This window comes from Protomyctophum bolini (assembly GCF_963924005.1).
Source record: "Protomyctophum bolini genome assembly, chromosome: 2".
NCBI lineage: Eukaryota > Metazoa > Chordata > Actinopteri > Myctophiformes > Myctophidae > Protomyctophum > Protomyctophum bolini.
In genome coordinates, this window is record NC_137863.1 from 52847153 (window position 1) to 52859922 (window position 12770).

Below are 12770 nucleotides of genomic sequence, written 5' to 3' on the forward strand. Positions count from 1 at the left end.
TAGAATCGTCCTCAGGTCTAATATATATAAATGTAGTGGGTGGCATAGGTTTGGTAATAATGGCTGCAATTATCGTTTCCTGTTTAGAAGTACCATAGTTATTGAAATGCGGCATAATGCATTCCAGTTGACTTTTTCTTTCTATTTGACCATGACTGCTATACAACGCTGAAACAAGCAATGGAAGATCAAAGCCACTAAGCCAGTTAAACTACCGAAGGAGAGAGAAAATAATGTATCCAATTGCTGGATGATGCTTCAAAGCACTCATTGGAGGAATGTTTTATTTCCTGTTCATATCATTTCCTAGTGAACCATTACGTGCTTTTCCTCAGAGATGATTAATATTTAGTTTCACATCCGTGTCTCACAGCGAAAATAGCTCATCTGCAAAGTGAGCTTGTAGATCTGCTATTGGGGTATAATGTGCAACAACAAAGCATTTAAATCAAGTATGTGGACCAATAATCCAAACTCACCCCCCTCTCTGACTCTGAGCCATTCTCACCAGGCCTCCTAGCTAGCTTCTCTGTAGAGGCCAACTAGTAGTGACCCAGTTGGCTTGGCTAACTTGGCGTTACGTCACGTGTGCCAACGATTCACAGCCTCCAGTTCCATGTTGCTCAAAGGGATATTCCAGTCATTTCACAACTTCCCCCACCATCTCATTTTCCACTTCCCCCCCCCCCCGACTGTTGCCACAGTCACCTCCAGTGACTGACATAGTGCTGTCGGAGGTACACAAATATGCTAGCTAGGCGATGAGCGAATGAGCTCGACTCATGGGCATGTCCCGACAGTGGGGTGCATTGGGTGTGTTTTTTTGTGTTCTGTGGCCAAATGATTGTGTCATTAAGGGGCTTGTCTGCCAAACCCATGTGTCTTCCTGCCTTCAGTTCCCCATCTCACTATGTCTTTCTCTCTCTCTCTCACACACACATACACACACACACACACACACACACACACACACACACACACACACACACACACACACACACACACACACACACACACACACACACACACACACACACACACACACACACGTGCGCGGCAGCACAGCTGGTTTGCGTTAGAGAGGGGTCACATACTCTTCACCTCCTCCACCCTGGAGCAGCTCCACTTATGGGTGTTGCCTCATTGTTGTGCTGCTTCTTGTCCTCCCAGACCTCCAGGAATTACTAGAATCCTTTTCTTCCTGAAGTGGAGAAATGAACTCTGGGACTGGACTGGACTAGTGGGACAATCCCTGTTTTTCCCTCTCCCTTTCTTAATGTTTTTTTATTAGACCTTTCTTTGGACACATTTCATACATTTTTCATCTCATTGTCCTGTCCTTATTTATTCCTTTCTCTCTCTCTATCTCTCTCCACTTCTCTTTGCTCCTCTCCTCCCTGTTTTCTCCAGTGCAGAGTGTTGGGCTGTCTGGTGAAGCGATCCCGCCATGCGTGAATACAAACTAGTGGTGTTAGGCTCGGGAGGCGTGGGCAAGTCTGCTCTGGTAAGTATATATTCTCTTCACTGCCACCATCTCTACTAACAATGACGTGAACGGTAGCACATCCTTATTCAATGGGCAGTGATGTAAATAGGTTTTCAATGTAATGAGTCCTGGGATGCAGGGATGGTCTTTTAGATGAGTCCCGGGGTCATTTTAGGAGTCCCACTTCAACAACGTTTACAAATTGCAGCATTTAACTTAATAACATTTTATATGGTAGGCAGAAGAAGAAATTATTATTATAATTAAATCTAGCAAAAAAACTAGAATAAACAGTACAGTAGTGCATCCCGTGGGTGCAGAGTTTGTTGATGTAGTAACTGATGTAGTTAACTATAAACAGTTTTTGCAAGATCCAACAGTGATGTCAATACTGGTTATCCAATCCCCTCAAATTTGCTTACAGTATATGAAACCGGTATCAAATGTATTTGAAACGGGTAGAACACTTTAAGGGCACTTTGTAACTGCCTCTGCACTGAGATGTGCTCAACCTTTTCCTCACTCCTAACTCCTACAGCATTAGTAGGTCTTCATGGTTAATTAATGCAAAGTGAAACAGTCCTGCTCTCAAACTGGCAAGCAGTGACATGTTTAGAGACTTGGTGAATTCAGGGCTATTACGTTTCTTTAACGGAACCATTTGTTGCACAAGATTAATCCTCAACATTTAAGATCAATGGTTGCTTGCACTGTATTTCCATCGCTGTGTATGTATTGTATAGACTTAACCCTGGAAACTTTGATTGTCCTGTTGGGTTTCTTTGATAGACAGACTTTGAAACAGCACTGCTAGTGCTATAGCACAATGGTTCCCAAAGTGGGGTCTGGGGACCCCCAGGGGTCCTTGAGGGAGTTCCAGGGGGTCCCCAGCTAAATGATAGTTTGGAACCAAATGGACCATTATGGGTCTATAACTCAGAGAGTGGTTCCATTTGTACACTCTCAGAGTTAAAATAACATTGATTTTACAATATCAATTGGGGGTCCCAGAGATAGAAATGCCATTAAATGGGGAGGAGGGGGACGACGACTAATGCATGTCAAACTGGGGGTCCTTGAAATTAAACTGGTTGAGAATCACTGCTAGAGCCATAAACATCTTCTCTTATGGGGGGGGGTCCCCTGGCATATATTTTCAAATGGGGGTCCGCGGGGCTAATTAGTGTCAATTTGGGGGTCCTTGATGTGAAAAAGTTTGGGAACCCCTGCTAATAGCAGACACTGTCGCTCGGCCACCTTTCGTGTCTCTTGGATGTTACATTGATCTGACGTTGTTCTGGGTCTGTATCTTTTTCTTACAGACAGTTCAGTTTGTACAAGGAATCTTTGTGGAGAAATACGACCCGACAATAGAAGACTCGTACAGAAAGGTAAGTGTTTCCGTGGAGAAGGAGAGAATGGGAAGTGAGTGAAAGAGATTGTGTGCTGGTCTGGAATGAGCTGATTGCTAGCAGCTGGTCTTCAGGTTCACGTCATGATGTTACTGTTTCCTCCTCTATCGCTCTCTCTCTCCCACTCTCTCTCTCTCGCTCTTCTTTCCCTGTCCCTCTCTCTCTGTCCCCTTTTTGGTCCTCATCACACCCCATTTGGCTCATTATTACCATCTTTTGTTTTTCCCCCTGTTATTTGGGGTTGGCTTCTTGCAATATAATTTCTGACGTGAGATAAGGCTTTGCTTTTTGTTTGACTTGTTCTTAATATGGGGCGGCGGTGGCTCAGGGGTAGAGTGGCTGGATGGTAATCGCAAGTTTGCCAGTTCGAACCCAGGCTCCCCCAGAGTCAGTGTCGAAGTTTCCTTGAGCAAGACTCTGAACCCCTAATTGCTCCTGATGTGCTGGTTGGTGCCTTGCGCCACCATCGGTGTATGAATGTGCATGTGAATGGGTGAATGTAATGCACAAACTATGTAAAGCGCCTTGGATAAATGCACTATATACTGTAAATTTACCATTTATGCCACCCTTGTCATATCTCCCTACAGCAAGTGGAGGTAGATGGGCAGCAATGTATGCTTGAAATCCTCGACACGGCCGGCACAGTAAGTGAACAACCTCCATAATTGTGGTATCATATCATATGGCTCATTCCAATACCCAGCCTCATCCAATACCAAGCTCTATCACTCAATCCAATACCCAGCCTCATCCAATACCAAGCTCTATCACTCAATCCAATACCCAGCCTCATCCAATACCAAGCTCTATCACTCAATCCAATAACCAGCCTCATCCAATACCAAGCTCTATCACTCAATCCAATAGAGCGTCGCAGTCCCACCCCCTCGAGAGACCCGGAAAATAAATCCCTGTTAATTTTCCTCATAGACTTTTCAGAAAGTATTTATTTAAAGACGTTTACGCCGCGGACAAAGCCAACTCTTGTCATGACAACTGTTGTCGGGCCAAACAAAGAATTGGAAAGTAGGAAAAAACGGCAGGTTTTAAACATTTGTTTTGTTTTTTCTTCTTTGTAATTATTTGTTTGGTCCAAAAAATATTGTGTGTTGTCATGATTTTGTCACGACAAGAGTTGGCTTCGTACGACGCTTAAAAGGTCTACGTTTTGAAATGTCTATGGGAAAAATGCATTGAGATTCATTTCCTGGGCCTGGCGTCGTCATGGAAGGGGGCGGGACTGTGACGCTCTATACCCAGCCTCATCCAATACCAAGCTCTATCACTCAACATTGGCACTGTGAGTGACAGATGTCAATTATCGAACGCAATCCTGGGCTCTACACTCCCTCTGCCAATAAAAAAATAACTTGTAACGTAACCGATATTTCTAACAGATAGTCGCTCATAATGTAATAAAAGTTCATAATGTAATACATCAGTACCATGTCAGTATCATGGTCGGCATCCTAACGGTATCATGGTCAGTGGCACCGTCGGGACATAAAAAGTGTGTGGGGGGAGGGGGGGTCACTGACGGCATGACAGTCACTGTTTGTTTTTGTGTAGAAGCATGCAGCGGCAGCCAATACACAACGACGATTGCACAACAAAATGGTAACGGTGATGGAGACGGGAACAAATTGGTGTCTCTTCCCAAATGTATTCTAAATTCTGCTATCTGATCTCGTTAGCTGTGGTTGAAACTAGTAATAGGCTAGTATTCAAGTCAAGAGGTTTTATACACAACATTGATATTCTTCCAGGGACGTTCCTTTCTATGCTATATTGTGCAGCACCTCTCCCCTGATATGATTAGTAGAGAATGGAATTCAAATCAGTAAGACCGAATAGTGACTGAATTGATTTTTATCTGGCTTAGAGAAAGCGCTTTTCTTTCAGCTTAGGAACAGCAATGCGATTTATGTTGAGAAACATTATATAAACATGCCAAGGGTCAGTTGGCCAGCCTTTGAATTGATGAGGGTTTTTTATTTTATCTGGGAAATATTTTTATTCTGTCAAGGAAATCTAAAAGCAGCAATGTAAACCTCCGCCTGTGGCTTCTAAGAAATGGAATCATGGGATTCTATCAGCTCTAATACTGTCCATCTGTACAGTATTATTGTACATCACATTTATTCTGCAACACAAATGTACGCTTACAACCAGTGTTCTTTTTTTGGCAGCATTGGCAGATTTTAGTTTTAGTCATAGTCTCTTGAATAGTTTTCATAAAGTCATATTTTAGTCACCTGGAATGTTTTGCTATTTTCAGCATGCAACCAAGTATAAAATGATTCTTACTGGATCTCTTGGCCACTAGTTCCTTCCTAACATTTTAGTCTAGTTTTTATTTGTTGACGAAATTGTCGATATATTTAGTTTTAGTCAACGTGGCTTCGTTTTCATTTAGTTTTCGTCAGTGAAAAAAGGTAGTCGACGTCTTAGTTTTAGTCGACGGAATCAACACTGGCATACTTGTGATGTTAGATGTGGAACTGTTCTGCTTGTCATGTAGCCACTCAGAATTGCAGCCCAAACAAAGTGTGCTGATAACGTGCCTTATCCACACTGTGTTCAGCATTGCACTTGTAATGGAGATTAAAAAAAAAATGGCCCATTAGTATTACCCATGGTGCGTCAAGCATTTTTCAACATGCATTAATAATATAATCATAATTATTACCAGGGTTTGTTCAAGCTAAAGTGAACCCTTGAGGCACGGTGGCACAGTCGGTAGTGCTGTCGCTGCCTCACAGCTAGAAGGTCCTGGGTTCGATTTCTGCTGCGGGCGTGTTCCCTCCTCCGCATCATCAGCGCCCATACCCGAGGTGGGGTTGACGAAAGGGCCTTTCTGTGTGGAGTTTGCATGTTCTCCCCGTGTCCCCTAGGGTAGGTACCCTCACAAAAAACATGCAGTAATCCTGGTCTCTAAAACTATCTCCCCCTGGCCAGCCGGGGCGCCTGATGGAGGGGAAAGGAACTGGTCGGAATTAGGGGTGCAACGGTTCAGTTAGCCCACGGTTCGGTTCGAACCTCTGTATGGGGGCGGTTTCGGTTCGGTTTAGGTAGAGTAAAAAAAGAAATCACACCCGTGTGAAGTGAGTGGTGCAACTCTGTGTGGGGGTTTCCGGGGGGAACGCGCCCAGGGTGCCGGGCCTGTTCCGAACTGACGCCCCGTCTCCGAAACGGTTGAGAAATGACCGAGTTACTGTGTGCCGGTCCTTCTACTGTACTGTACTGGCACACAAAATCATCATACCGTATGTGTGTTTGTATGTGTTAGGTTGCGCACAGGTGGTGAAAAACAACAATGCTGTTTTCATGCTCATAGCCAGCCAGCCAGCCAGGCAGGCACCTTTTCATTATTTTAAAGTTAAAAAGTTTAAAGTAAAAAACCTTATATTGCTATTTTAATGTGCCTCATCATTATTTTCAAGGGAAAATAATGCACCTATGCGCTCACATGTGCATAGTGAGCAGCACATGCAGGGAGGAGAGGAGAGTGGCTCCTGGGAGGGGAGGGATTCACATTGCCGTGTCGCACAGAAAAATACTAAAGTTTATTGAATAAAGATCTATGCATAAGGATATTATGCTTATATTATTAGAAGAAGGGTTTCTATCTACAGTCATGGATTGGACATTTGTTGGGACTTTTCAGACGGAATATTCTTCTCCTGCTCCGGGTGGAGAGAGCAACAACAACGAGTTGTTTTTGCTCTCTCTCTCCCTCTTTAGCACTCAAACAGCGAGTGCAGATGCAGAAGCAGATCTGAACAAACTTACAAAGACGGTGCTTAGAAGCCTGTTGATTCGAGGTTACTCCTCTGTGTGTTTCTCTGTGTATGACGATCAATAATTATTCCACAGAGTGGTCTTTTCAAGAACGACGTTTAAAGACGAGGGCTGGATTCTCCTCATCATGCCGTCTCTCTCTCTGTGTGTGTGTGTGTGTGTGTGTCTGTGTGTCTGTGTGTCTGTGGGGGGAGAGGGGGTGGCCGACAGAGTGCTACACTTCTGTGACCGAAAGAGTGCTAGACTTCTTAGTAGGACGGTGTGTGACCGATAGAGTACTAGACTTCTAAGTAGGCCGGTGTGTGACCGAGAAATACATTATTCGCAGCTGTAAGAAATTAATCAATGCAAACCGAAATAGCGCGGTTCATTAGAGCGCATTGAACCGTGTATGCTGTACTGAACGGTTCGGTTTTAAACCGAGAACCGTTGCACCCCTAGTCGGAATAACGTGTTCCTTCCACGGGCTACGTCCGGCCAGGGAAACTCCCCCCTGTCAGGTGAAAAGAAACAGCTTGGACTACTCATGCATAGAAGGAGGCATGAGGTCAGTCCGCTGCCCTCCCCCAGGTTGGCAGAGGAAGTGTAGTGCCCAGGATTACATTAGATAATTGGCACTGGGTGAAAACAACTGGGTTGCAAAATCGTGAGGTAAAAAAAACCCACCAAAAGGGGTTCCCGCCCCAACATGGGTTAGTATAGACAAAGGTGAATTCATTGCATAACCTCAATGGCAATATTCCCACAGTGGGCTTTTTTCCCACCCCGGTATGACATAAGAGCAATATGGCCAACGTGTCTGTCAATATGGCCAATTTGTACCGTAAAACAGTAGTGACGTCCTTTTGCTTCTCCCCGTTTCTGAATTGTCATTTCAGGAGCAGTTCACGGCAATGAGGGACCTGTACATGAAGAATGGCCAAGGCTTTGCCTTGGTCTATTCCATCACAGCACAGTCGACGTTCAACGACCTCCAGGACCTGAGGGAACAGATCCTACGAGTAAAGGACACGGAGGATGTAAGTAGTAACACCTGAGTTTAGGCGGAAAACACTGCCTCGTCAAAGTTGGTATTGTTGGTAAGTGCTTTGAATGAGAGGCAGGGGGAGAGGCGGTGGAGTTAGTTGCTTTAGCAGACAGCTTGATGGTCCAATGGAGTTGAGAGGTTTTGTCCCAAGCGCTTTTTAATACTCTTCATTGTTTTACCAGCTGTCTATCATCGATGTGCAAGCTAGTCCTCTATAGTCCAGCCGGTTTTCTCATTGGCTGACGTTGCTGTGCTAGTACAGTTGGCTTTCTCATTGGCTAAACTGCGATGCGCTGTTCCTTGTGTGTCTATTTGCACACCGTAATTGGCTAACATTGGCTTTCAAAGTTTACATTTGGATTGGCCCGTTTTGAACAAAAAGCCTCAAATCATGAACGCAGCACGCAATTTACGTGCAATCTTTCACAGACTTTCCTTGTTTCCTACTAGGCTGAGGAATATATCCCGCCCAACAGGTGCATTTTTGCTACACATTTTTGGAACAAAATGCCTCAAATCATCAACGCACTGTGCAATTTACATGAAATCTTTCACAGACTTTCCTGTTAAATAATATATCCCATTGGCCTGGTCACCAAAACACATTTTTGGAACAAAATGCCTCAAATCATCTAATTGCCATCCAAGGCGTAAGAAGAAATTGCACCCCTTTCACATTGGCCTAATATAGCACCACCAGGAGGCCACAACCTGTGGAGACCTGTGCCCCGAGGGGCACTTTATCTAGTTGCAACTAATCCCTTCCTATCCCTAATTTGCACAGAAATATTAACATAATAGTTCTGCGTTTCCCCCCCCCCCCCCCTTTTTTTTAACATGCAGTTTGGTTTTCCCCTTCAAATGTTGATTGAGTCTTGGAGGATCTGGTCATGTCAATCCGTTCTGAGCAGTGCATCAGGTTCTCTGTGTCCCTGGTACGCTGGGACACTGTTGGGAGAGCTCTCCATCCATCCCCTCCCAGGCAGGGCAGATAGCTTGTCAGCAGGATTCAGGATGCCCTTTTTTGGTGATCTCTGGAGGGAATGAATGTTACCATATAACCCGCCCTCTATTTCTCTCATTCACTATCTGGCTCACTCACTTTCTCTCTCTCTCTCTCTCTCTCTCTCTCTCCTTCTCCCATCAGCAGTTTGTAAAACCCCTCACCCCTACTCCTGCCTTCACCCACCCAAATCGGCCAGCCCTCCACTCTCTATACCAATATTCTCTTCAGCTCATTGTTTTGATTGGCCTTTCATCGCATTTGGCTCTTTGTCGTCCCCCCCCCCCCCCCCACCTCTCTCTCTCCCCGGCCTGCCTTGTGGTCTGACTGACTGTGGTTCTGGCACTCTGTGCGGGTGATTGGACTGTCAGAGGAAAGCCCCAACTCATCAGAAAACGCACTGGAATCGGGGAGGATCTGCGGTAGCTCATTACTGAGCCGCTGTGGTTCTGGGGGCCGAGGGTTGAAGCCGGGATTGATTGCAGGATCAGTGTGGCTCCTCCAATATGGCGGAAAGCAGTTGCCATCCCATTCCTGTTGGAACCGTGTTCCGGGCCTCCTGATGTGTTCCACCCCTGTCCAAACATTCACGCTTATCTGGTCGCTACGGTTGCTCCGTCAGCGAGCGCTCTACTGGTGATTTAACCCATTTTGACCTGGGAACCATTCTACAAATGTCTTCTAAATCGTGACAGTTTTCTGAAAAACTCCTATGTTTCTAAATGTTTCCCCATCTGAAAATATGTTGTTCCATAGACCCCCAGAAGCAAAGATTTGAGTTCAAAACGCTCGCTCTGAAAGAATATGTATTCAAAGATTTGCACCACATTTTCACGGTTCTTTTTTTCCCCTCCATGACAAAATAGCAGACCTAAAGCTTGTAGATCTGCTATTTTTCTAGCTAAAGCATAACATAATGCTTAAAACACCAAAAGGGGTTTCCGCCCAGAATGGGTTAAGAACTTAAGACGTCTGGCTATGACAACCCACGACATCTGTTTATCTTTTCTTTTTGCCCCTTGAAAGAATGCAGCAAGCAAAGGAAATGCTTAACACATTGTCCCCGTCTTACCCCCCCCCCCCCCCCCCCTCTCTCTTTGGCTTCTCCTTGCAAAGAGGAGATATTTCTTAACTGGAGCTGAAGGCTTTGAGGCTGGGGCAAGCGCGCGAGAGGGCAGTCAAGACTATTTGCTGCCGCAGCAGCTGTTCTCATTCTGGTTCAACTCGATGGGAATGCCACGCACCATTTACTGCAAACGCCGGTGAAATGTGCAGACTGCACTCTGCCTTGCCAAGCTCAATTAAAAAGGCCTTTTAATGACATGCGTTTTTGATCGCAGTGGGACTGAATTCCTCCTCCTGAGAAGACTTGTTAAGGGTCTCGTGAGGCAGAGAGAGTTAAAGTAACTCGCTTGAAGAGTGTATTAAAAAAAAAGAGGGAGAGAGAAAGCCGACATGCCTCATTGCCTCCCACTGCTCTTACGTAACTGACGTCTTATGACTCTTCCAAGCTGGCTTCTTCATCTCACTCGCGTGGACAGGGTGTTAACCTATTTTGGGGCTCTTGGTGTTTTAAGCATTATGGTATACTTTAGCTATTGAAAAATTGAGCTTGTAGATCTGCTATTTTTTGGAAAATCATGAAAATGTGGCCCAAATCTTTGATATATATTATTTCAGAGCAAACGTTTTTTAACTCAAATCTTTGCTTCTTGGGGGGGGGGGGGGGGGTCCCTGGAACAACACATTTTCAATTTGGGGTCAGCGGGCCAATTGCATATAATTTTGGGGGTCCTTGACATGAAATAGTTTGAGAACCACTGACATAAAAACATGGGGTTTTTCAGAAGTCTGATTTAGAAGGCTTTTTAAAATCAGGTCTAAATGGGTTAACTAATGCCTGTGACTCACTTCTCCACGTGGAAGCACCGTCTCAGTGTCTATATTCATGTTTCTACTCGGACCAAGCATCCTTATCCCTATTCTGAGTTCCATGATTCTGTCTGCAGTCCAGCCTCTGGAATGCCATTGTGGGGCGGGATAGGACCTGTCTGAACGGAGCCTGTGTATGTGTGTGGACACTGCTAGTTAACATAGCTCTGCCGTATTGCTGACCTTAACAGTCCAACCCTTCTGCCCCTCCAGCTTGGCTTGTTACAGTTTGTGTTAGAATGGCATACCACAGGTTCACTTGGGACCTCTGATGGGGGGGGGGGGGTGGGGGCTGTCATTCAACGGTCCCGTCTGAAGGCTTGTTTGGTTATCAAACATCAAGCAGCAACCTCCATGGGGCTAAACCAAACATACCCACTTCCTGTCGTCTGCCCCACAGCTCAGAGTGAGCGAGTGTGGAAACGTGCGCGAGAGAGAAAGGGAAGGGGGGGGGGTGGGTTAGGGGTACTAGAATATTTGAGTATTTACGATAACATCTTCTGGAAGTACTTGGTCATAGTAGCCCTGTCCAAGAACAACCTCTGAAATACTAGGCAGCAGTTGACTAGGAAAAATAATGGATATGCATGAACATGTTGGTGCATATCAGTCAGGACACTACCATATTGCTCACAAATCTTGTCCAGTTCTTTTCCAGCTCCACAAGTCACGTCGTCTTTGGACAAGGCTGAATGAAATGGGGGGGGGGGGGGGGGGGTACAGGTTAACAGTATATCCGTATCCGTTGCCACCCACCACAATATAAGCAAAGCATTATGCAAATGGCTGAATTGCATTGGATTTAACCCATTTTGGCCTGACGTCGAAATTAAAAGACTAAGGGCTAGATTTTGAAGGTGCGTTTTACCTATTACAGTAATATGAGCTGGGGGCGTGAGGTATGTCATATTGCAATTTTAAGCATGTTAAGAAGCGCTTTCGACACCCCGTGGAGTGCGCAAAACGGCCTTGAATTAGTCATGGGAGTGTTTAAGGCGTGTTTGAGAGTTACCCAATCAACATGTCCGTACTATTTTCTTTACCAGTCAGCTGATGTCACATACGGAATGCGCACTTTGGGGGTCGTTATTATTACATTTCTTCAGGCTGGCACCATAGAAGACATGACATATGACTTTGTCACATTTGGGTTAATTATTCCTATTGCACTGCATGCTGTCATTTATGCCTCAAAATAAGTTGTTTCTATTGAGAAACACCAGTAAAATTATATTTTAATTTAAATTATAATTATATTATATTTGAAATGAGTAATGAGTTGAATGCGTGGTGCGTATGCCCGTGATGGTATGGTCTTCGCTCGTAGCATTTTATTGAAGAAGACTTGGATCGAGTGTGATACAGCGTATGAAAGCAAACCTCTCAAGGATTATGGAGATGTTTTTATTTATTTTTAAGGTTGAGAAATGAAATAATTATGGTCGTTTCTAATCTCAACCTTTCAAAAAGAATGGATGCGTCTTTTGCTGGCTGTTGCCATGTCTCATAGAAACAAGTAAATAGGTCTATAAAAATAATCCCAAAATAAGCGCATATAACAGGGGTCTGTAACCTATTTTAAATGAAGTGCCATGTTTTTATTTTCTAGATAGTGAGTCTGCTATATCCAGATTAATTTTAATGACACCACATTAAAATAAAAAACATATTTTGATTGTCCACAAATATAAAGTCCTTCCATCTTTTTAAATATTTTCTTGCACATTGTTATAATGATCATTATATATCCGCCTGCAGTCAGAGTTCATAGTTTTAATGAATGAATGTGATTCATTGTGAGCTGGTAGATCTGCTATTTTCAAAAGTAACATTTTAATTACATTTTTGTATTAGCCGTCCTTAAGTTGGGCAAATGCATTAATCTGGGGATCCTTGACATGGGAATGTGCTGTGTGAGGATCACTGGTTTAAACAACATTAGGAGAAACCTTTAGAAACAAGAAAAGCAACCACAACTACCAATATTTACAAGCAACTTTACAGAAAAAGAAGCCGCTTATAATAAACAGACTTGGCAACACTCCAGCAGCGTCCCAGAGCCGCTCAAGTGTAAAATCAAACAGTGCTTTAAATTCTTTTTGCGTT

At 44.3% G+C, this 12770-nt stretch overlaps 2 protein-coding genes across 11 annotated transcripts in view; both read left to right on the top strand.

Annotated features, from left to right (window-relative positions):
• shisa4 (shisa family member 4) overlaps positions 1 to 12770 on the top strand; it is a 64557-nt gene that overhangs the window by 45808 nt on the left and 5979 nt on the right. The window lies entirely within an intron of this gene.
• LOC308327144 (ras-related protein Rap-1A-like) overlaps positions 1 to 12770 on the top strand; it is a 32401-nt gene that overhangs the window by 5669 nt on the left and 13962 nt on the right. For 6 of the 10 annotated variants that reach the window (XM_080780336.1, XM_080780337.1, XM_080780339.1 and 3 more), the window contains exons 2-5: positions 1416 to 1504; positions 2809 to 2877; positions 3489 to 3545; positions 7581 to 7721. In XM_080780336.1, the coding sequence (XP_080636462.1) occupies positions 1448 to 1504; positions 2809 to 2877; positions 3489 to 3545; positions 7581 to 7721 (324 nt within the window). In that variant the 5' untranslated portion in view covers positions 1416 to 1447. Of the gene's footprint in view, positions 1 to 1410; positions 1505 to 2808; positions 2878 to 3488; positions 3546 to 7580; positions 7722 to 12770 lie in introns of all 10 variants that reach the window. The other 4 variants (XM_080780338.1, XM_080780344.1, XM_080780345.1 and 1 more) reach the window with 1 other exon arrangement.